The sequence below is a fragment of the Nyctibius grandis genome, chromosome 14 (genome assembly GCF_013368605.1).
Source record: "Nyctibius grandis isolate bNycGra1 chromosome 14, bNycGra1.pri, whole genome shotgun sequence".
In the NCBI taxonomy this organism is placed as follows: domain Eukaryota; kingdom Metazoa; phylum Chordata; class Aves; order Nyctibiiformes; family Nyctibiidae; genus Nyctibius; species Nyctibius grandis.
This window is the reverse complement of record NC_090671.1, coordinates 2,378,943-2,403,228: the sequence shown is the minus strand read 5'-3', so window position 1 is coordinate 2,403,228 and position 24,286 is coordinate 2,378,943. Positions and strand designations below refer to the sequence as shown.

General features: G+C 46.8%; 1 protein-coding gene across 1 annotated transcript; it reads right to left on the bottom strand.

The window, feature by feature from the left end:
• Positions 1 to 373: 373 nt before the first annotated feature.
• Positions 374 to 23,755, bottom strand: FBXO21 (F-box protein 21). The gene is made up of 12 exons (XM_068412869.1): positions 23,520 to 23,755; positions 20,497 to 20,632; positions 18,590 to 18,684; positions 16,358 to 16,479; positions 14,428 to 14,574; positions 13,438 to 13,571; positions 13,055 to 13,191; positions 12,070 to 12,246; positions 11,219 to 11,351; positions 8,436 to 8,626; positions 7,290 to 7,447; positions 374 to 4,518 (listed from the first exon to the last, which is right to left on the bottom strand). The coding sequence occupies exons 1-12, from the start codon at positions 23,753 to 23,755 to the stop codon at positions 4,340 to 4,342; spliced, it is 1,845 nt and encodes a 614-aa protein (XP_068268970.1). The 3' UTR covers positions 374 to 4,339.
• Positions 23,756 to 24,286: the final 531 nt, after the last annotated feature.

Genomic DNA, 24,286 nt, shown 5'->3' with positions numbered 1-24,286 from the left:
TTCAGCTCCTCCACAAGCCCTTCAGCTTCTCCCAGCCCTGGCTGGGCCCAGGGACACGGGAGGCTGAAAACAGGGGGCATAGAGGGGGTGGGAGCAAGGCAGGATCCCCCCAAAGGAGAGAAACCCAGCCCTGCCCCGGGCCAAGGGCACTGGCTGTGAGCCCGGGTGGTGCAGGGCTGGCAGGGAGGGAGAGGCAGCAGCAGCAGGCAGGTTCTGCAGGGCCTGGTGCAGAGGTGGGTGTTTGTGTCACCACCTCTGTGGCTGCCAGGCTGGGCCTGGGCCCTGGCAGCGACATGTCAGCCTCCCACGGGCGCAGGGGAGAGCAGGGGTTGGAGAGAGACGGGCAGCTCAGGCAGCACAGCACACCATGGCAGTAGGTAGCAAGTCAGGGTGTTTATTTTTTTAAAGCCAAATACAAACAGGAAAGGAACCAATTAATTTCCAGCCTCCAACTGTCCCAGATTCAATAAAATACCTGTTTGTTTTTTTTTTTCTTTTAAAAAAAAGGAGAAAGGAGAGTTGTACCCATGCTGCAACCTCAGCTGTAAGTCAAGGGGATGCTGGGGCCTAAGGGTCCTCATCCTTCAGGTCTAGGGCAGCCCGTTTTTCATCTAATGTGTCTTTTTTGCCCAGCCCAGGCATCTCCAGCTGAGAGGAGGAGGGTAGGAGAGAAGGGCAACACATGCACCACTCTGTCCTTGCCCACACCAGCAGTCCCAGTCTCCTCACGTGGAGAAAGAGCCACCAGCCAGGCAGGTAGGACCCCTGGAGCTGTGACATCCCTTGGAGACGCTCACAACTAGTCAGGACAATACCCTGAGCAACCTGGTGTGAATGTGAAGGTGACCTGGAAGGGACCAGAAGATGCCCAGAGGCCCTCCTCCAGCCCCAAGCAGTCCTTTCCTCCCCTCACCCTCCTGCGCTCAGGGGCAGAGCCCCAGATGATGCAGCTCTTGGCTGGATGGAGGCAGGGCTGGCTGATGTGGTGGGTCTTGGGGCCTCCTTTTTCCTGTAAAGGTTGGTGACAACCTGCCACGATTTGTCCCAGATGCCACACTCCATGCCCTGGGCTCTGGGGCCTGTCAGGCCATGCTGTAGCATGGCCCGTGTGTGTTGGGATGGGTCCAGAGGGGTTGGAAAGGGCCACGCTGCAGCGTGCCCTGACAGCCCTGAAGAAGGGCAGCAATTCCACCTTCTCCAGAAAGCAAAACCTCCCAAGTGAACTCTGCACAGACCCGACAGGACACATCACAGCGCATATGGATCACCTTTAACACACGGACACTCACGCGGACCCAGACATTACACACAGACACGACGAACGCTGGGGATCCGCTGCTGCCTTCTTGGGGAAACGGTGACTGCGAAGCTGCCCGTGCTGCCAGGAGGGAGAGGGGACAGAAGAGCCACCCGACGCACAGGCAAACACCTAACGTGACCTCTGTCACCCCGCCGCGGCACCTCCCGGCTGTGCTGGACCTCGGATGCCCAGCCTGTGGGACCTGATGTGAACTTCAAGAGGTTGCTCAAGCAGGGGTAGAAAGGTGTCCTCGTGGGTTTGATTCCGTTTCTCCTGGCCACCCTGGGTGCTTGGGCTGAGGTCTCCCATGGCTGCAAACACTCGGGTGGGAATTCCTCCTCACTAAGACCAAAAGACTCAACCCATAGTGTGGCAGCCTAACCACCCAGGGTAAAAACAGGGAGCCTTTACACACCATTCCCTTTGGGTTTGTCTAATGTCCCAAAACCGGACTTGGACCCTGTGCTGATGCTGTGCAGTGTGAAATGGCTCCAGTCTCTTCAGAATTTGGCACGTAGGAGGCCGTGTCGGCGCTCCTGGACAACACAAACACCCCCATAACCACGCGCTGCCACGGGCTGCACAGCAAAGCAGACAGGTCAACCTGCCCGAGGACAGCTTCTCTACAAGATGTTCACCGGAGGGATGAGAGGTTTCAGTCACAGGGCTGGCTGGGTTGCCTTGTGTCCGTCAGTCACTCGCAGTATGTCTGTCCCCTATTGCACATTTCCCTTTTGCACCCACGCACAAACGGAAACAGGGGAGAGCCTGTGGGCTGGAGAGGCACGCAGGAACCGCGTGAAGAGCAGCCCCCACGCTTCCTCCTTTTTTCAGCCTATAAACATAGGGTGGCCCCAAAAGATGGGTGTAACAGGCTCTGCCGGCTACTCTGGGACCGCAGTCCCAAAGCACACAGCATGTGGGTTAGACAGGCATTGTCCAGCACCCGTTTTCAGAGGAACTTTGGACAGCTTTCTGTTGGCTCCTGTGGCTTTTTTATGGCACAATTCTACTTGGCATTCAGGCAGCACCTCTTGCTGAGGACTCCTATGAGCTTGGTACATGGCACTCAAGAGGGCAGCAGACTGTTCGTTTGGCAGAGGGGAGCCTAAAGCCCCAGGAAACTCACTGATACCTGTGCTGTTGCAGAGGTACCCTCATCAAAGCTGAGGCTGGGAGCAGGGAGCCCGAGCCCTGCTCCTGCATGCCTGTTCGCAGCTACCAACATCAACCTTGCGACTCAACAGTCCTGCTCCCAACCTTGCATCCCTGCTAGGAATCTGTGGGATCTGCTTTCAACCCTCAGAAAGGGTTGGAGGGTTGGAGTAGACTCAAAAACAAGAGATGGATTTTAATATTTTGCCTAATGATTCCCTACCCTGCTTTCAGTTGGATCCATTCTGCTTCTGTCCCTTCCTCCAAGTTCATTTCAGTACAGCCTTCTTCAAAGACATCATTCTACTTGGAGCACAGCACCTTCACCATCCCTCAGCACTGACCAGGGCTGTTCTTCCTAAAGCACCAAGACTTCTGCAGACCACCTCCGCTCTGGGCTTTCAGAATTTATTTCTCCTATCGAGTCAGTGGTCAGTATTTCAGGAGGATGGCACGCAGTTCAAGCGTTCTTTGAAGAGGAGGGCTGGGTGATTTCACATGGCGATACCTGAAGTGCTATAATAGACTGAGAGCACCCACCTAACTCTACAGGGCACGGTGCTTAACTCATCTCTGACACAACTACTGCATTGCAACTGGACAGTGGCAGGAGACGCTAGCTGCAGCCAGTCTATAGGTGTTGCTTCAGAAACCACAAAGACACACAGGCTCTGCGTATGCACAAACACTGCGCGCCACAACACCTGAAGCCAGAAAACCTTGTCTGCAGCAGTTCTGTCTGGGCCTTGAAGTCATGTTGGAATTCAAGTGCCATGAGCTGCTAAAGCTCTTCCCTTCTGGGCAGCGGAGTATGCGCCCCCACAAAATCCGTTCTCTTGTGGCAAAAAGGAAGGTGGCCTCCAGCTGCAGGAATTAACATCTCTCTTCCATACACGCTTTGGCTGACTCCAGGGTTGGCCAGTTTCCAGTCACGATCCCACTGTATTGCATAAATACCTATAGATTGGAGATGTCAGTGAGTGGAAGCTCCCCATACATCAAAGTCATTCTGGCACTGACCTGGGGGCTGCCATCAAACAGTGCCACGAGGTTCAAAATCATCCTGGGAGCACTCACAGCTGTGCTGCAGATCCTGCCTTGGACATACACGATGAGCAGACCAAAAAAAACAAGGTAAGAACATGGACCAGGTGTGGTTAGCAGGCATGAAAAAGGGCTAGAAGCTCATCTTCTGCATTAGGAGAGTTTGTATGGTCAGCGAGGTGGCCAAGGGGACCTCAGTGTTACCACTGTGCTTGCCACCCCCAGAAGCTTAGCTGCTTCTGGTTTTGTTGCTGGGCTCTTTCCAAGGCCCGTAAGGATACGCAGAATGGGAACAGCAGCTCTGTGAACAATCAGACTACAGAGGTGAAGCAAACTCTGACCGAAAATTCAGATCGGAGAAGACAACAGTGAAACGTAAGAGACTTTAAAAACTACCACCTGCATGAGATATACATTAAAAAAACCCCAACACAACCAAACAAAAAACCCACAACACTGCAAGGACAAGCGATTTCCTTCTCTGGAAGAGGGGGTTCTTCCATGTTCCACACCAGGGATCTCACTGCGCCAACCTTCTAGGCAAGACAACCACAGAACGAGTAGGACGTGTAACTCCTTCCGAAGGACAACGCGCTTCCTAGCACGACTGTCCCTGCAAGAGCCTTACGCTCGGCCTCAACTGCCAATGTGTCCCTGTGCCTTTGGGCCAGAAAGGGCAGGCAGGCAACGCAAAGATGCTATAGCACCAGTTACAAAGTTCAATGCAGTTTTCAATGCATTAAGCCAAAGGATTGTCACCAAACTTGCCTTCCACGCAAGTTGTGCAAAGAGGGTAAAGCTACACTCCAGCTGCTTGTGTCCTCACGATGCCTTTTGCACTCACTCCTTGCCTGAACTGTAGATCTTCTGAACTGTGGCACGTGTGAGCTCCAAATCCTCCGGGTACCGGATTTCTAGCTCAGTATTTGCTAGGTAGTGAATGCCGGTAAACTCTGAAAAATAGCGGCCGATGTCAGGGTGAGGGATCTCCCGAGGTTCAGAGTTATATTCCAGGTTCTCTGTTAGGAAAAGAAAGAATCAGTTATTACCACGTGAAATGGCCTGCTACAAGGCAATACATCCTGCGCCCCTCTCAAGTCTTGTTTCTGTCTCTAGAAACATCACCTCCTGATGCTTTGAAGAAGAAAACTCCCTAATCCAGGAAAATATACACACAGTGTTCCAGCACGATTCACAGAATCACACAGAATCAATCAGGTTGGAAGAGACCTCTGGGATCATCGAGTCCAACCATTGCTCTCAGAGCCTCATACTCCAAGTGATGCTGACCCCATTTCCTAGTGGCACGAAAACTATTTTATGCCTGAGACCACATTGTCTGGCATTAGGTTAGAGTAGCAGGACGCTGACCTGCTCCCACTCTGGTGGTCACAGGTCTTGGCTGTAAGCGTAGGGAGAAGCTGTGGCTTCTCCTCAAGTCCCATGGGAGATCAGTTTCTCGGAGAGGCCCTTCTCAAATGCTCCAAGGTGAGGCTGACTGCACAAGGTTGTCCTGGTAGAGGAGCTGCTCTAAGTCACCAGCCTGCATTTCAACCACATCAACTCACCAGCCTGGTTTTCAAGCATGTCTCACACAGCAAAACTAACTTTCCTAAATCCAAACTTCCCAAAGTTAAGATGAAATCCCTAAGAAGAGCACGTTGATTCCGTATTTGTGTAAAGTGGTGTGACTGGGAGTCCCAAAGTCTGACTTATCTGCAAGGCACAAGATGGGATGCAAAGAACATCCTTCAGGAATAATTCATCTGTCTCTGAAACTACTCAGTTCACTACAGAGAGCACACAGAAGCCATACTAATCCATACAGGCTCTTTGAAGCTACTGCATGTCAGTGTGTGCAGCCAAAAGCACAGGAGCTTTCTACACCTCAGCGGGCTAGTGCAGTCCTACGGGCCTGCAAAGTACCTTTTTCGTACACTGCACCACTGCGGAAAACAATTTACACTCCAACACGCTCCGCAGAAGCACGGCTGAGCAGCGAGCTGTGCACAAAGGGAAAAACACAGTGACGAAACAGAAGCTGGCAGGGGGGAAAGTCTGAGACAAGCCAGCTTGGCACTAGGTGGGGAGCCTGAGAAACGTGCTGACCGGCAGTTCTGAGCCGCAGATATCTGGCCTGTGCTGCTACAAAGCAAACAAAAGACAGACAAGAGTGGACAGGTAGATACTGAATTCACTGTATGAAGCAGGTGTTTGGAATTAGCTACAGCCCGACGTACAAATTCAGAGGAAGGACTCAAACTGAGGTACAATTACCTATAATAAGCTTGGTGTTATTTCTGAGCTGGTTAGATAAAAATCTGCGTGCCGATTTGTTTAAGTTTCTTTCAGTAAAAAACCTATCATGTCCTCCCCAAAGTCAGGTCAGTGAATTATGAAATAGTCCCTTCCCAGATGACTTGAGGATGTATTTTAGAGGGGATACTCAATACTCAAGCAGCAAGATTTCAGCAAGCAAGGACAAACCCTTCCATTTGCCCTAGTAATATCAAAACACTTGGATACTACAGAGACGACAGTGTCAACCTACAGCTGGGCTAAAATACACTGTGCTCTGGAACCAGCCAGCATTATACTTGTTTATAAACAATTAGACAAAAGATATCAGAGATGACTCAGCCCAGAAGCACTCTGCACAATTATCTGATCAGTTTTCACTGAGATGCATATTTTAATATCAATCCACAGCACACAAGAATTTTTGGGGTTTTAAGACTCTCTGAGAGGCCAAGTACAGCCTAATATGAGCCATAGGGCTGAGCTGCAATATTCCCAGTCCCCACTTTATCTTTTTGGACTACTAAAGTAACTCTCAGGACAGTGAGGAACACCTGCACTTTAAATCTACAAAGGTAGGAGTGTCCCCTCCTGTAAAACCAGTTCTTGCTCACATGTATGGGACCAGAACATGCCAGGGAGCACTCCTAGTGAAAGGGCTAAACTGCATTTTGTTCAGTATTTCCCTCCAGCAGCTTCCACATCTTCTCTTAGCAAAACATGAGGCTGTGCAGCTGCCCTGCCAGCTGGATGGGATGCTTCTGTATCACAGGGAGAACAAACACGAGGCAAAGGAACACTTTGTTTACCATGTACAGAGTTACAGATGTGTTTTGTTTTCTTTTGAACCTTCTTCCTGTATCCTAACTTCATATTCTGGGCATCAGACAAGAATTTCCTTTCTTATGGTATGCTGCATAAAGAATAGGTGATAAGATTTCTACACCTCTTCGCACTTGTAAAGAGACATTCATTTTTGTCCCATTCTTCTTAGAGGCGGCACTAAAAGCCACCCCACCTGTGTTCTCTGGGATCTTGGCACGTACAGTCGTTTGATGACAGCTGCTCAGAACCATGCCCTGACAAGCAAAGCCTGTGTGCTCCCTCACTAGACGCTATTTCAAGGTCCTCCCCAAAGCACAACTATAACTTCAAAGAGCAAGAGCTGCTGACAGAACTTCAGACTACAACAATAGTTGAATGACTTCTTTCAAAAGCAGCAGTCATGGTTTACACCATAAACCCAATCATGTTCAAAACACACTTCTTGGGAAAGAGGAGATTACACCAGAGTGGTCCTTAATGCTCATTCCTAGCAGGCCTGACTTCATGGAGAGCAAACAAAGCAGGCCATGATTCAAGACCATTTTCCTTCCTACCTCAACCTTAACTAACAGTTTATGTTTCATACTTAAAAGAGCTAATCACTTAAGCATCCCTTTCTCCTAATGTACTTCTAAACAGATAGTAAACACAGGAGACTCCTGCTCACCTTGAGCAGCGTATCTGCAAGAGCCATCTTCCACTAGCACATTGTAGAAAGGTTGGTGGGGGCCATGTGGAAGGCTGTGGACGTTCATATTCCGGATCCATTCATGCCCCATCATGCAGGCGGGATCCCAGCCATAAATCACGCAGTTATAGCCATATCTAATTAAAAAAAAAAGACTGTGAAAACTCCAGAGCCAGCTCTTTTTCCTCAAGACTAATATAGCACAAGCAGGGTAGCAAATTCCTGCAAGTTGGCACAAGGGGAGAGGAACAAGAGGTAAAAAAATCAATTCAAAAAGATTGTGTGTACACATTTGTGTATTTTGAGCTGCAGGGAAATGACTAGGAGTGACTGGATAAAGACACAGGAACAAACAGCTGAGGACAAAGGAAAACCAAATGTGAGCAAGAAAAGAGAATGGGAAAGAGACTGGAAGTCAGCAACCAGTAGAACAGGAAACAAGACACAGGAAGGGAATCAACCATCCTACTGTGTTGTGCAGTTACTTCTGTGCCCATCACACAGACGTGGTAATCCCAGTACTGAACTCCCCGACACAAAGCCATCATTATTTTCAGAATATTTACACAATTAATCATGAGGTATTAGAACTGTCACTGCTGATGCCCTTAACATACGCTCCAGATGTCTTGTTGAGTTGGAGGAGTGGCTGAAGTGACACAGCGCTAGCATGTCATTCTGGCAGAGTAGTACAGACACAAAGCCTGTGTGCAACGCAGGAAGAGGGGGTACTAACAGCGCAGGGAAAGATCTATAAGCTGTTTTAGGAATCTTACAATCTCTTTCGACATTGATTCTGTTCCACGGTTCCTCTTTAACCGATTACTGATGTTTCTTTGAGAGCTCTGGGCTGCGGAAATTTTACCTGTGTGATATATGATGACTCAGACAAGTCACCTCACAAACTTCTCTCTGCAAGCAAACAGCAGTGAATACTCAAAGGACAGACAGAGCTGCTCCCATTTTTCTACAAGGTACACTGTGTAAATGCACGTGCCTGGCATTTTCCATTCCAGGTACCTCCTTGGCAGATAAAACCACATCTCATTACTGTCAGAACAAATACTTCTGCACTCGTTATCACAGTACAGGCTGCTAATGAGGGGAAGGTTTTGAAGAGCTCACCTCTTGTGTTTCATAATCAGCCCAATCGAAAAGCAGACCTCTTTGTGCTTCTCATCTGAACGGTGCTTCACCTCAGGTCCCACCTCCTCTTTCCGACGCTCAATGTGCTCCAGGGTATGTTGAACTAAGTACCCGACAGCCCCATGCTGGGATGGGTCCAAAGCCTGAATATGCTGCAAGATGTCCAGAACCTTCAGCAACCAAATCAAAAAGAGAGATTCAGAACAAGTCTCTTCAGCAGTCCAACACTTACAAGTATATACAAATACATTTCTCAAATTAGCTGGGTCTAAGTGCCCAGGCCTAGAGGTCTGCCACATGAGTCTTCCACATAGGACTGAGAACCTTTGCTACACACTCGAGTTCTTCACACTTGCTTAGCCTGCAGGAATCACAAACAGTCCTCTCCTTTTCTAATTGTAAAGCTCCCTACTTCCACGGAAGGGCACTCTCACAGTAACTCCTTAAAATCAAGTCATACAAGCTCATCGCGTCACGTTTTGCGACCACAGGGCATTGATGAAACCGTTTCAACATTTCTGAAATATTAAGAGAACATTGTTGCCAGTCTCCCAAACTGCTGCTGTGAAGTGATTCCAGATGACTTCTGCTGTACTTGAGAACAGACATTTCAGTTTACAAGAGTTCCTCGGCATGTCTGCGGGAGCCTGGCAGAGGAAAAATAGGGCAGCACAGAAGGAAACGCAAAGAACCTCTACGACACTACACCATGAAATAGTGAACAAGAGACAGAGAACATGCTTGTCTCAGGATAACTAAAGAACACTAACTTTACAGGTGCTCTCAAAGCAGCAAACCCCGTAGATCCAGACTACCAGCCTACTAACACCCTCTGGCACATGATCAGAGCACCTGCTGGCAAGTTTGCTAGAGGCAGGCAATGCAAGTTTTACTTTTTTCTTTTTCTTGCTCTTACCAAAACTGTTGTCTAAACAGAAAAAGACAGATACATCTGTCCCAACATCAAATACCTCAAGTGCTGCCATAGTTCCAAAATCTGATGCATCTTAGCACCTGGCAAAAGGATTGTCTCCTTGATCACACACTGGAAGTTTTGGTCAACCCTAAGTTCAGAGCAGTAGCAGAGGAGGAACAGAAATCTCAGGCTATTTAGGACGAACATCAGCCAAGAGGTGAAGAAAGCAAGTTCAGAGAAAGAACAGGTGAGTAATTAGGTATGAGAAGAAGAAACACAGCTCAGGCTTCTTGGCCACCTTAATTCTCTGGCTGGCATCTTAAGAGGGATGTGAAAATCCTGAAAAATCCTACAGAAAGAGGAAGGCCTAGCTCAGTGATCATAGCTGCCAGAGATCCTTGGCAAGTTCATTTACTGTTATTTGCAAGCATTTAGGACAGCATTCTGGGTAGCTCTGCTTGACTTTTAGGATTTTGTACCACTTTCCATAAATCTGGGAGGCCTCTATTAAATCTGGTACCTTCTGTTCTGTCAGACATAGAGCATTCTCTCTGGCTAGTGTCAATCCTACCCGATAGCCTGGAACAACTGGATGCACATGAGGATGCAATACCGAAAAGTCCAAATTTGCACATTTTCATTGCATCTGGCAACATGATGCAGAGAAACTGCATGTAAAACTCAGCCACGGGGTCGTATTATTTGTTCCAACGAGCAGTAAAACGCAAGTACGTAAAGCCTTGGTGCTTTACAAGCACATCACTCAGTGCCAGAAAGGGGAAGGAAGGTCTTTCAGTGCTTCACTTAGCTGTCCTCTATTTATGTACGGTTGCCATTTCAGCTCAGTGAGTCTCCTCTGTACACAATTTCTTATTTTGGGCTGTTTTTTTCTGTGGCAACTCTAAGACTTGCTGCCATAAGAAAGGAACAGCAAGGTTAGCACAGTTTACCCTTCAAAAGGAAGGCAGCTTCTCCAGCAGTCCTATGCTTCAGTTACTTTGGTAGAAAGAGCTTTGTTTTCTGCTCAGCTGCCCAGCCAATACTTCCACCCCTCACCCAAACCTCACATTTGGAAATGGCACAGGCATTGCCCTAGTGCGGGAGCTTCACTAAAGCAGTACAGAAAATTTTGACTAGGGAACACATCTTTGCTGTACTGACACACTAAAGAAATAATACTTTTTTGCGTTACATGCTTCTTCCCTGTGCCTTCCCCTGATTCAGTGAAAGACATGGATGATCTAGACAACTTAGACAACTTGGAAGTCTTGGCATCTTCTTTCCCATGTTCACAAGACAGCAGGACTCAAGCTGCTACGTGATATTAAAAAAGAATGCCAAGGACAGGAACATTAAGTTGCTTTTTCACAAGAGCCACTGATTGTGCCATTTCAGAGAACAGCTTTCGTCATATTTATAAAAGATAACTTCCTACAAGTTTTCTGATAAAGTAATTGCTCCTTTTACGTGAGTCCAGCAAGAGTTTTACCACCACTACCACAATCTAGGCATAAACCAAGCTGAATGCTTTTATAATGTACAGCTAGAAGTCCACAGTATTGGTTGCAAGATAAGCTGTCAGACTTGGGCAGTAAATCATAAATTATGACTGAGACTCGAGGCTCCTCACAAGCTTCCCCTAGGGCAAGCAAGCAAGAATCATCTTTCTTCCCTGCTTCAGATAGCAGACATTGATTCTCTGAAATGTGATAACTCGTTCAATTGTGTTTATTACAGAAACAACTTGTGGCAGGCTGTAATGCCAGCTGACGTAGTCCACAAATCAATAGACCAGCGTTAACAGCACTTAGCCTACCAGAAAACATACAATCGTGTGGCGAGGTACCTTTTCTGGCCAGATTCCCAGGTGGAAGTACAACCTAGCCTGGAGCATGAGATGCTGCACATTGTCCGGATACATGGCCAGGTAGAGATCCAACGAGTCTCTCAAGAGCTGGTAAGACTGATCAGTGCTTTCTCTGCCAGAAAAAAAAGGAAGCTGTAAGGCTAGTTCTTCAACCCTTATCCCCAGTATTCTGACATACAGGGACAGGCACCAAAAATGATGCTACAGGCACAGGCATGCTCATTCGGTAAGAGTGACTCTGGGACTGGCTGTCACTCATCACATCCAACAGCCTGCTCAGAAGGAAAAATGCTACACAACTGATGAATGGACTCTACCCTCCCACTCCCACTGGTGTTCTACTTGGTCAAATAATCCTACACAGAGAATTCACTCTCCAAGCCATTTCCTTTTGAAATCTGCTTTTGTTGCCCTAGCTTCATTACAATCCTTTCACTCTGTGATTTCCATCTATGGCTACTTGGGAAAGTGATTATCAGGAGCATCTGAAAATAAAACCAGATTTTCTACAAACCAACAGTACCTTTGAAACTGCTCATTTGAGCATGTGGGTTGTGCTGACCAGATAGTAACGAAAAAGTGATCTGTCCATTTTCTTGAGGGGAACTAGTTTAACTAAATATTCTCATTTCCACACAACACTGCTGCAGGTAATTAAAAGGAACTGGACAATGCAACGTGACATACAGAATTTGCAAGATCCCCTGGGGTGACAGACACCTTTTTAAAGAACTTGGTCAAACACTGTGAAGCAGCAGTATCAGATATGCACAGTATACCCTGAGCCCTTTTTTCCACAGGCCTTACAGGCCAGATGATCCTCAACTCACCGCTTGCCAAGGTTTAAGAGATTTCCCACCATACGCTGCAAGACCTCTTTTGAAGTCACCACTCCATAGAACTCCTCTGTCACATGGTGGCCAATAAGGTACTCGCACTCCTTCACCGTCAGCTGCTTCCCCTTCCCAAAGGCGTCAATGTAGGTGTAATCAAAAATATCTGTGCTTCTAAGGAAACAACAAGGAAACTAAATTGTGTTGATGGGTCTCATGGTAAAGCAGGATTACCTATTTCGGTTCTTCCCTCAGCACTTTCAAGCTTGTTTTTAAAAGAAGTGTCATTCATACCTCAGCTCCCTCCTAAAAAGAGACTACCTGGTACGTCCCCACTCCTCCTAGCTGCTTCTTCAGATAAACACATATGGGAAAAAGACAGAGAAACTAAGGGGACATGTTCACTCCATCATGCCAGTTCTTCCCTTCAGATATTTTCAGGTTTGCTGTATGTATTGCTAGATTATATATGACACCATACTGGAAAGTGTAACAGAGGCCACACATATGGCTTCTGAAGCCCAGTGCCAGAAGGGGTACATATAGACAAACCCATCGCTCTGAATTGGACTGCTGATGTCATTCACAAAACACAGATTTCTGTAAATTGATCACGATGGGGTTCTGCACTGACTCAGAGAATTAAATGAGTGCACAAAACAACAGCAGTGGCCTCTAGCAACTGTTCTGTATGAAAGGTTAAGTGAAATCAGCACCTTTTCTCTTCTTTTAAGAAAATTATGAAAAACTAAGAGGAACATTACCTCATTGTTACTATTATTTCACACTCGGGAAATCTGTTATTCATCAGCAGCAGAGGCTGAGTTCTGGGAAAATTTCTTTAGAGGTCTGATCTTTTCCTCCATATAGGTTATAATTACAGATGGAAAATAGTTAAACATTCTGGTATAGGTCTGGAGCTATAAATGCTCTCTGGCTTTATTCCTGTGGATACAGCTTCAAAATTCAGCAGATCACTTACCCTTCTTTTCCTTGGCACCATCGCAGTAGAAAATGGCTCGGGAAGTTGACTGGTTCAAGTTTGACTCCCAGCTGCCTGGCAATTGTTAAATAAAGCACAGACAAACTGATGGGAATTCCTGTCCTGCGGATCAAAACCTGGGGGATAAGAATGTGATAAAAACATGTGGGATGTTAAGAAAAACACAAAGCCCCAAGGTTTGATTTCACAAATGAAAACACACCAACTTGACAGAATATGCACTGAAAGATGACGTTATATTGACTTTACAGCAAGTTGTTCTTCAGAGAGAATTATTTGCCTGACAACATCTGGACAAATAAACACCACAAATAGAACGTCTCAAGACTTGCAGCTTCCTTTTTTGCCTAACATGCACGTACCTGGTGAATGTATGAATTCAGGGAGTTATAGTAATCCAGCTCGTTTCCTTTGTATTTTAACTGCTCATATAGGACGCAATTCATAGCATCAAGCACCTGCCGCTGAAGCTCCACTTCTGGAATCAGGACCTCTCCTAAAAACACAGGCAAAGAAATAAAGACTGAGAAAACAAGTATACTTCACCTTTATGAAAAGAACCTTATACTAAAATTCTTCACATTGACTAAGAACACAGGAGATTCATCTCAATTCAGGTAGTCAAGAGACTGGCTGGAGTTGACCATGGCAGTGCCCTAGCGCTCCGCTCGCACATGGCCTGGCTCCGTGGATTGCTCTGCACCTCAGCTGTGCAACAGTGATGTCTCGCTTCCTTCTGCAGCTGGAGGATGGATCCTACCCACCCTGTGCCAGCACAGCACTGCAGCTGGACACATCACGCTGCCCAGGCACGGGAAGTGTGCTTTCACTGCTTGAGTGTCCCAGCTTGGCCTCTCCAGATATACAGATACAGGCAGACCGCGCATTCTCTCTTTGAAAGACAGCAAACATTACATAGTGCTTATAAAAAACAAGGAGCAACATGCTGCCTGACCTTTGCAGATGTTAAAGCATGTACCTTTTCTATTGCTGCTGACTTTCTGAGACTTGCAGAGGAAAAGAGGTCGATCCCCTGTCCCACAGCTCTGCTTCAGGTATCAGGACTATGTAAGACTTCAGGGACAAATGGGAAGAAAAAAAAGAAAAAAGAAGAATCCATCCCCCCAGTCCTTTTTGCTTGGACAGCATCAGATGGACTGACAACCCCAGGCTATTGAGTCCCTGTGGCTGAACAAACAGCTGTTTCCTGAATGATGGTTTAAGCAAATGTCACAATGTGCTTGCCAGGGGATAAAGAACAGCAGCTCTTTAAGCTGCAATAATTCAAGAGCTGTTTCACCTTGTCTGCCTGTATCTAGATTTGCAGTAAAGCTTACGTTTCTGTACAGTACCTGCCTTGGAAGCCAAGCTGGGGTGCCTTGGGTTTTTCGTCCGCAGGACTTTGCGCACTTTATCTGTGATATCATCCACCTGTGCCTGGACACTTTTTAAGCAGATGTCCGACAGGGGGTTACAGTATTGGTCAATTAAAACAGCACCTGGAAAAAACAAACTACATAAGAAACAGGACTTCAGTTTTTTTCTTTGCTTAGTTTTATCTACTCTAAATTCCAGGCATGCAGCAAGCAATTGCAGCAGAACACAAGAACCTTCCTTTTAAAATTTGCGGTCATATATTGGATTTATCACATAAAATGCAAAGAATAAGCTGACATGATAAATGCCAATTAAATTCAATATTCCCCTTGCCACCACCTTGAAAGGGAGAGCAATAGATTCGTACACTGAGCAGGTATGCTGCTAGACCAGGCTTAACCAGCCAGCTCTCCAGTCACACTGCATCTCCTGGCCTCCTCCCAACTTACAATGGTTTTTATTCAGAGTCTGAAACAATCAGCTTCACTTCTGCTTCAGTTCTGATTTCTTCCTGCCATATTCTCCACAGCTATCATTCTTGCTCACCTTTCCCTCCTCTGCCACATTCATCTTTCTCTCCCACACCTGCTCTCCATCTTCATGTCAAAACCCCCCTATAACAGAGCAGATTTTCGTTTTCCTTCTGCCCAAGCCTCTTCTGTCAAACTTCTGCAGGAATAAAATAGCCCTTTCTCAGAATCTTCTCCTTGTCATCTTGTCACCACCGCTCTTTCCAAAGCCTCCATATTTGGAATCAACTCTACTCACTTGCAAGGATTTTGCACGGGTCATGCCTCTTCCAGCTTCCTACGTTGCTTTGTTAGCATGTCCATGTATTCAGGGATTTCAGCAGGACCCCAAGCCACGTCGTCTTTTTTTTCCCCCTCTAGTGCTTTCCATGCTGACCGGGTGAAGTTTCACAAAAGACTACCTGTTGGTGCTGCAGTAATTCCTCCATGGCATAGAAATGCATGTATTTTTGGCCCAGGTGATTAAGTCACATAATTAACTGCCTCTGTTAAAAGCCACTTTTGGCTTTCACTTCTTGGCCTAACACAGTCCGTTCTTCAAAGTCTATAGCCACTAAAAAGAACCAGCTTTGGTGTTAAAGACTTTCCTATGACATTTTTGAGGTATATATCAAGAGTAAGGGTCTCTTCTACAGACAGGCAGCTTTCGTCCCATTCAGAAGACCATCTTCTCCATCGGAAGCTTGAAGCAGAGAATAATCCATCAGACTGAGGACACGAATTGCAGACAACCCTTTTCTTTCTTCATAGCAGGTGCATGTGCCTTCCCACCATGTGACTGGACTTCCACCCGTACCCCAGCTCTACAATGCACAGCTTCAACAGTCCAGCAGTCAGACAGCTCTCAAGAGAAAGCCACAGCGCACAGGCTATGAGCTGCAACAACAATTCCCCTTGCCGGCAGCTTGCTCCTTGTCCTTATCTGAGAAGCTCTTGGGAAAAAGAGATAGTAGGGAGCTGACTCAAAATCAGATCAGTTGGTCTGTTAGGCCGTATTCAGCCCATGGGCCACAGTTAAAATGCTCCTGCAATGTCAGCTAATTAGGACACTGAGCTACTGCTGATTTCGTCAATACACTGTTCAAGATTGAAATGTAAGTGTTTTAACATTTCCTCCATCGCTTTTCAGCTCACCTGTCCACAGGCAATGATTCAAGCATACAGCACTGACAGAAGCTAATGTAATCCTGGCGTTCTGATGCAACACTATGCAAGATTTTAAGGATTTCTTGTACATCAAAAATCCAAACTTAATTCCGAGTCGTTGTCCAAGGGCTAGTTGCAGTATAACCAAGGAAGGCTCTCTCCAAGTAAAACAACAATGATGGAAAGCTGCCATTAGATGCTCTACATGGGATTTCTGCCAAAGACTTACCCTCCAAAAATGACTGCCGATCAGTCGGGCGTTGAAGATACTCCTTCAGATTTTTTAATATATTCTGCTGCCGTAGGAAGTATAGAATTTTCTTTGCATAGTACTTCCAGGTGAGACCTTTCCTGCACATTTAAATACAAAAAGTAGTATTGCCCTAAACAAGCACTTTAACGGTGAACATTTGATGTAACTTCTCCAGGTTTACAATTTAGACTGTTGCTTTTCTAAACAAGTCTGACAACACCGCTAACACTGAGGAGTCAACCAAAAAGGTGAATGTTAAGAGGAAATTTGTCATCAAAAACCCACAATGTAAGACACTTGCAAAACACTGCTCCTATCATCTCTGATTTTTATCCTATCACCAATATATAAATTTGAGAAGATACAGTACCATGGGAAACAACACAGACCCTGACTAAAGTAGCTCAGGAATATCTGATTAAAATCCTGTATTTTATTCATAAAACATGACATTACTGTCTGACTGGATCCCTCCAGAATCAATCCTAAAGTATCCTCTTGCCATTAAAAAGAAATTGATGAGGGCCATGAAAGTAGGTCCAATAGTATTCAGAAGAAAAAAAAATCCCCAGAGGAAAACCACCTCTGTTGCTCTGAAAAGGCAGGAACAGATCAACAGTTGGCCTGTAGACCACACAACCCAAAACCTTACAGCTTTTATAGTAAAGCCCCTTCACTTTCTAAACTAACAAGTGAAGGTAGAGTGCCCAAGAAGCAACAGAGAGCTGGTTACTATCCAGGTAAGATTTGAAAAGGTCACTTGAAATATGACAGACCAACTTGGAGGCATTCAAATCACAGGTACCTGAGCAAGCCCTGGCCTTTAGCAATGGCTTACCCAGCACTCCACTGAGCACTTTTACACCAAATAGTTAGGAATGGCACAAAGCCCTGGCCCCAAAAATCCCAAAGGGAGAACTCTACTGATTCCCAGGCTCTGCCCTTGCCATGTGTTTAAAAGAAGTCCTGTTTCCTTCTTCAGAAAAAAACATCTTTCCCTGCTCATATTTCTTCCTCTCCAGATTGCAGGTCGAATCAGCCTTCTCCATCCTACTGTACAGGAGAACAATCAAACTTCATAACACTTCATCCTCTTGCAATAAATTGGGATGCTCAATAGGGACAACTGCTTTATTGGGATATCTTCCAGGGAAATGCTTTAGCCTAATGCTCCTGAATGGCAATGACTACAGCTTAATCAGGGTGTAATTAGCATCAATTCTGCTTTATGGGGAGGCATTTGGCCAGTGCAAAGGCTCAAAAGCTTTTTAACCAGTTGTCAAATGAGAGATGTTTAGTCCTGGTTCAAATAGGGAAGGTAATAAAATGGATGTGAAAAAGCAAAAATGAGACGATTGCCATTCCAGTTATGTTTTTTCAAGTTCTACTAACAGTCCCTTTAATCAAGGCTATTAGACTCCATTACGAGCAATCTATCCCTGCTTTGTATCACAGCAAAATCAGCATGGTTTGTATGCTACCAGCAGAAAAACCTTCAAGTAAAGCAGTGACTTATCCATCTTGCCCAGTGTTAACCATGGTGATGAGAACACCTAGGCAGATGCAAACCAGAAGTTTTATTTACCTGCTTGGCATTTCACCTGTCTGAATAATTTACAGAACTGCAAATTTTGCAGTGGCTGAATTAAACTCAGTTGCTTACCTGGGGACAAAAATTGTACCAACCTACTACGGCTAAGAAAAGCAACAAGAAAAGGGAGGAGAAAAAAAAGCTGTAGTTTCATCATACAGGGATTCATGGTGGCAATCCTCATTGAGTGTTCCTGCTTCCCTCTGGTGCTATGGGCCCATCCTGCAAGTCAGTTCAGCAAACTGATCCAGGTTTAAATAAAAAAGGAACGTGAGGATGAGAACTCCTTAAGCCAAAACTACTGCAGAGAAGAGGGCACATGGAACATGTCCCGAGAGATGTCGTGAATTGGCAAGAAAACAAGCAACAAACAGCAACACAAAGCCAGAGGACCTCCTTCTTGTGGAACAGTTTACATGGTTTCTTCTGGGAATATTACATTTGTTCTGAAATTAAGGACACAGCAATACTTCCCAGCCTCGGTAAACCTGGGGATGTTGTTTGATCAGAGTGACAAAAGGACAGAAGCTGAGGTCAGGCATTCACCACAGTACCGTTCTCCTTTAATCAGTGAAAGGGGAAAAATCCCTCTCGTTTCTAACCCCTCTCTTTCTTACCTTCCTTCCATGTTAAGGATACACATCAGCTCATCCTCAAAAAAATGACTTGGGCACCCGAGAGTCTCAATGTCACTGAATCCATCACAGGGGACCTGTCAAACCAGACAATGAATTAAGCAGAGCACAACAGATTCTTCCCAAAATAACGTAATTCCATAAGAAGTCTCAAAGCAAATTTTGTTATAGCTTTAAAATTTATGTAAGATCTTAAAAATGTCCAGTTCATCAAGTACTCATAGTCTCCACTCCATGGATTTATTACAAGGATCCACTGAGATCCCCAGCAGCACCCTGTAGTGATTTGAGCTAACTACTACAGCATTCGGGGCTCCTACAGTGGGTGTACAGACCACCACAAGCCCACCAGCCTTACGCAGGCTGGGCCCAAGCTGGAAGTAATCTTACGGTGGAATCCACTTTTGCCTGTGGTTGACTGAACGTCTACGTAGTGTAGCAGGTTGCTCCTGGGGGAAGGAATGAAGGAGCAGGAGCCTTCATTTCAGCCTCAGACTTACACTTAACTTCATCTGATTAGTGATGAGTGCTAACCCAGAGCTACCAGCTTGTGGATAGAACAGCATTTTTTGAAACAATCACTTATGTGTCTATACTCAGAAGAGTTATTTTCTTCCAGAATTTGGAATTCTTTTTTAAGCTTTGATTGAACTGTAACAAATCTTTTTGTTTTCAAGCTTTTCAGTACAGGACATGGGCTAATAGAGTAAGGAAACAGCGATTCCCATTATACTGTATCTTAGCAGGCACGCCGCAGGATCTAGCAGAACTGACCTGAAAGTCTCTTCCCCTAAATTCTAAGCAGGGAATCAAGCTGCAGTTTCTAGCCCCACAGGAGATGGTCCTAATTATTAGGCCTTTGGGTATTGCTGAATGACCTCTCAGTAGTCTTTGCATACATGATTATAATACTAGGAATCCAGGAGCCTCTACCCCTGGTTAACGCCCTGACACACATTTATCCAAAGTCAAATGTCTATCTGCAGCAACTACAGCACAACAGCTCAAAACAGAACAGCTAAGAGACATGCATCTCCAAACACCTTACTGGCCCCATGGCCTTCTTCTCCAGGGGTGAAAACCTAGGTGCCAACCCTTGCTTAAAATCAGATCAGAGGATTTCCACACAGGATCTCCTGTATCTTAGGGGAATTCTCTACTGGACCACCACATTTTTGCAAAGGAGCCACAGAGGGGTGGCCGTTTAGTGGCTCTTGTGTGAGCTTTTTAATTCAGCCAAAGTTACAGGCAGCATTTGCACCTATTTCAAAGAATTTCAGATTGACCCAAATTGTACAGCTAGCCAAACCCACAGCCATCAACTGAGCAAACAGACAATAAAATAACTGCTGTTCCACATGCAAGTAAGTCTCTCAGAGACTACATTTTCACCTTTTTCACACTGAACACAAAAGCACCTTGGTGTCATGGTTGGGTAAAGAACTTAAATAATATACTTTCTAATTCAGTGAACCTATCGTGCCTCGGTCCCGTTTTGAAATGACTTCTGACAACTCACAGAACGTATCCTTGCACAAGGTCTGCAGTGAGATAAATTCATAGGCTGTGGTATGTGTCAACAAACTACGGGTCCTTCAGAAGTTCCCAGAGCCAGGTCTGAACGTGCAGCAATGAGCAAAGAGCTTTTAAGGCTGCAGCAGCAACAGCTGAATGTGACACGCAGAGTGTGCTCTGGACTCTAAGCACCTTTGGATTTTGAACTGTCTCTCCCCTTTTGGCTGGCCATCTGGCATTTCCACACAAAGTGAGGAAATAACGAGTTTTCTGACTGCATAGTTGAAAAGATGTGAAGAGAGAGGAAAGACAAACTAATAAAAGTACTAAACAAGTAGCTAGGCTGTTGCACATACATAGAGAAGACGACTTACATGTTCTGAAAAGAACCTTTTGGAGAACGAAGCTACAATTCTCTGGGCCTCTATACCAGCATTGTGCCGTGCTTTGTATTCCTCAAGCCAGCTCACACCATCTGTGTGGCTGTAGTATTTCAGCAGCGATGGCCATCTACACAACAAGAGATAAGTGAACGGGTTCATTAGTATTTCAACATCACTGAGAACCTCCAGAACTGTAAAACGTTTCTTATCATAACCACATGATTTGAGGAGCTGAGACATTGCCAAGACACGGTACAACTTCAAAGGTAATTGTATAAATTAATCCAATGGCTGACTCAAGCATCAAAGCATAAACCCAGCTGATTTCATCTGCATATTAATGGTTATTTAAAACTAAGCTCTGCTGAAGCCTACCAACAGGAGACCTTCAAAAGGTTCATACTTTAGGTATTTCAATATCTGAATATCCTAAACACTTCTGAGATTTCCTCTAGAGCTTTGCAAGATAAACACAAGTATCACATTAGTAGAAGAGATGCAGAGTTTTATAATAATAAAAAAAAGTTTGCCATTCTGACGACGTATCACATTTAAGCTAATGTCATCTAATAGAACGTGAATTCATTGTCCTGTGTTCTTCCTGCTACCTCATGGGTCTAATGAAAAGGATGCACAAAATAGAGCTCCCTCTATTGCCCTTGCTGGTGGCAACATCTGCTGGAGGAAAACGGAGAATTCTGAAGTCAAACTGACAGCTAAATGCTTTTGCAGTTCATTTTTAATACGAGAAAAAATTATTTTTAAAAAACCCCACATCTTTCTTGTAAAAGAAAACTGTAGCTGCCTTACCTAGCCTGAAAGTCCAAAAGCTAAAACACATTCTACAGCTTACTAAGAAGTGTTTCAAAGTACAGCTGAAAATCTGCCTTCGGGTAATATTTTGGGGGCTATCAGCAGCAGCAGCACCTTTCCTAATAAAGTGGGCACGTGCTGCCACGACGCAGCCCTGTGCAATAAAACATGTGCCAGCGCAGGAATATCCATGACTGTTCTGAAGATATAAAGGTAATTTGCGTACGAAACACGAAGAATAATTAGCGCAGATGGAAATACTTTGGACAGCACGGGAAAGAAAGCCAAGAGAAAGGCCTCTTGTAACTTACAGGGGGGGTTATTTCACATTTTGAAATTCTGTTAATAATTACTGTTTTTTAAAAAATATTTTCCTTCAACTACATGAATTCCTTATGTTCTTTCCAGGTTACATATACATATGTATATAAAACAGATATAATTTTATATATCTATATATTTTTACCTTTATGTAGAGAGAGCAAGCCAAATGTTTAAATCACTACTTCTTGTATAATAATTATTACCAACTGACTAAAAGGCACAGTTCTATCCGTCAACACATGGAAGATATTTTACTACCAGTTAATAATAAAACTACACCGCAACTGCAGTTACAAAATAAAGTCAAAGACTAACCAAATAACTTCATGTTATATAACCACCTCTTCCTGATGGATCCCTAGCCATTCATCTACTTGCTGAAATGCAGCCACGTCATAATACTTACAATCATTTATTTTAGGATGAGAAAGAATAATTTCTTGGGTTGAAACTGTACTGAAAATTTTAGGAAGATAAAGTGCAATTACTCACGATGGAATCCAGCCAGGACGACAAGGTCAATGTGCAAACTCCTGCCAAAAGTTCTATTATCAAAGACAGAGGAGGACGGCAGCGGGTGCTAATCACCCACCACATTCAATTTCAGCTGTTGGATCTCAACCATTTTTAAGCTTTCAGGTTTGCTTCAGAAATTAAGAGGCCCTGAATTGGTGAAAGGATCTGGCCAGCCATCCCAAGCCATAGCTCAGTGAATTGGGGAAGCTCTAATTGCTCAGTAGCCTTTTTCACCCGTGAAAAGAGAATAATCCTCTCATTTGAGCTATGCTAAATTTTAGAAGCCAACTGACAATTAGAGAAAGCGATATTGCTACTTTGCCTGTGCCAAAGCACAGACAAAACCAGGTAGCAGATGAGTGTGCCCTATTCTAGACAAGCTGGCGGCCCCAGTGAAGGAGCGGTGTTCCTAGCACTGCTGAAACCACTGCGACATAAGCAATATGAACAATAATGCTCACGCTTTATTCCCAGTTACAACATGGCTATGTCCTCCTCAGGTACCCTGTGACTGCCTTTGGGGGTAACTAAACTCACAAGCAGCAAAATTCAATCTAAAGGGTTTTGGTTTCTGTGGAAATAGCTCTCCCAAAAGCACTACAAATGAACACCTCTCTGCTGCAAAGCATCAGTCGTGGGACAGGGCAAGCCTTGGCAGTTGTTTTGGAAGCTGCTAGCTAGCACCGCCTACCTTAGCGGGATGAGGGAGGCTGATCGACAACCCCAGCCTGCATGTGGCCCTGTGCCCGTACCACTGCCAGAGCCCAGGCTGGATGTGGGGCCTCAAGGTAAGCCAAGTGCCCGGCTGGGGATGGGGCTGCAAAGAGGGGTCTCCTCCGAGCAAGGGCCCTCAAAGACGGGTCTCCTCCTCCGAGCAAGGGCCCGCAAAGAGGGGTCTCCTCCTCTGAGCAGGCTGAGTCTGGTCCCACCCCAGGGGATTCCGGAGGGGATGCAGCCTTGCAGCAGTCCCTGCCATCCCTGCTCGGGAAGGCCACCCACACCTCCCCACCCCTTAGATACACGGCAGAAAGCCGCAGGACTCGTCCGACCCGTGCGGGGTTTGGCTTGCAGGGCTGGGAAGAGAAGCGAGACAGAGATGGGCTGGTGGTGGGGGTGCACTTCCACCACCGCAGGTGCACCCCGGCCCTCCCAGGCCCAGGGGGCCGCGGGCACGGTCCGCGCTGCCGGCTGAACCCCTCCGGGTGGGCCCGGCCTGCGCTGACAGGGCCCGGGGCCCGCCGGGGCGCTGAGAAGAGGCGCGGGCACCCCTCGCCCTCCCTCCCCACGCCGTGCCCAGCCAGCGCAGCCCCCCGGAGGGCCGGGCCGTGCCGGGCCGTGCCGTGCCGGGCGGCGGTGCCCACCTGAGGCGGAAGCGCTCCCGCCACACCTTGCCGCGGGGCTGGCACGCCTCACGCAGCCGGCGGCAGGTGCACGACACCCGCCCGATGTCGGCGGCTCCCAGCACGTCGCAGCAAAGGATCAGCTCCAGCAGCTCGCCCGGCAGGTCCGTCAGGCCCATCCCGTCGCCGTCGGCCTCCGCCGCGCCCCGCGGTCCCCCCGGCCCCGCCGCCGGGCCCGGGCTCTCCGCCGCCGCCATCTTGGATGTTTACCTGGCCGCCCCCCCGCGGGAGGGGTTAGGGAGCGTCTCCCGCTTCCGGCGCAGAGCGAAGGCGGAGGAACGGCCCGGGGAGCGTCTGCCAAGTGCCGCCGTCCCGCCAAGCGCAAGGCGGAGCGACGGCGCCTTCCCCGTGCAAGGCGCTAGGGAGCGTCTGCCAAGTGCGGCGGCGCAGAGCGGAGCGCACCACCTCTCCGGGTCAAGGCAGCGGCGGGGCCTAGGGAGCGTCTGCAAAGTTCCTACCCAGCCCGAGGAGAGGCGGGGGGGACGCGGGCCTGGGGACCCCAGGTAGCCCCTGAGGCAATGCCACCGCCACGTCTGTGGTAGCCCCTGAGGTAACGCCACCGCCACGTCTGCCGCAGCACCAGCGTGGGGACTGAGGTGACACCAGCGTGGTGTGTGAGGTGGCACCAAGGTGTCCGCTGCTGTGTCTGGGGTAACAACGTGGCGATGTCTGAGGCCACGCCACTGCCATGGCTGTGGTGATGCTGCTGCCGTGCCTCGGGTACCACC

Excerpts from the sequence above, each read along its gene's own strand:
- FBXO21 (XM_068412869.1), bottom strand. The coding sequence starts at position 23,755 with ATGGCGGCGGCGGAGAGCCCGGGCCCGGCGGCGGGGCCGGGGGGACCG. Across the intron at positions 18,685-20,496 it reads AAAGGTTCTTTTCAGAACAT|GTCCCCTGTGATGGATTCAG; the intron begins GTAAGTCGTCTT and ends CTGGTTTGACAG. Across the intron at positions 7,448-8,435 it reads CTGATTATGAAACACAAGAG|ATATGGCTATAACTGCGTGA; the intron begins GTGAGCTCTTCA and ends TTTTTTAATTAG.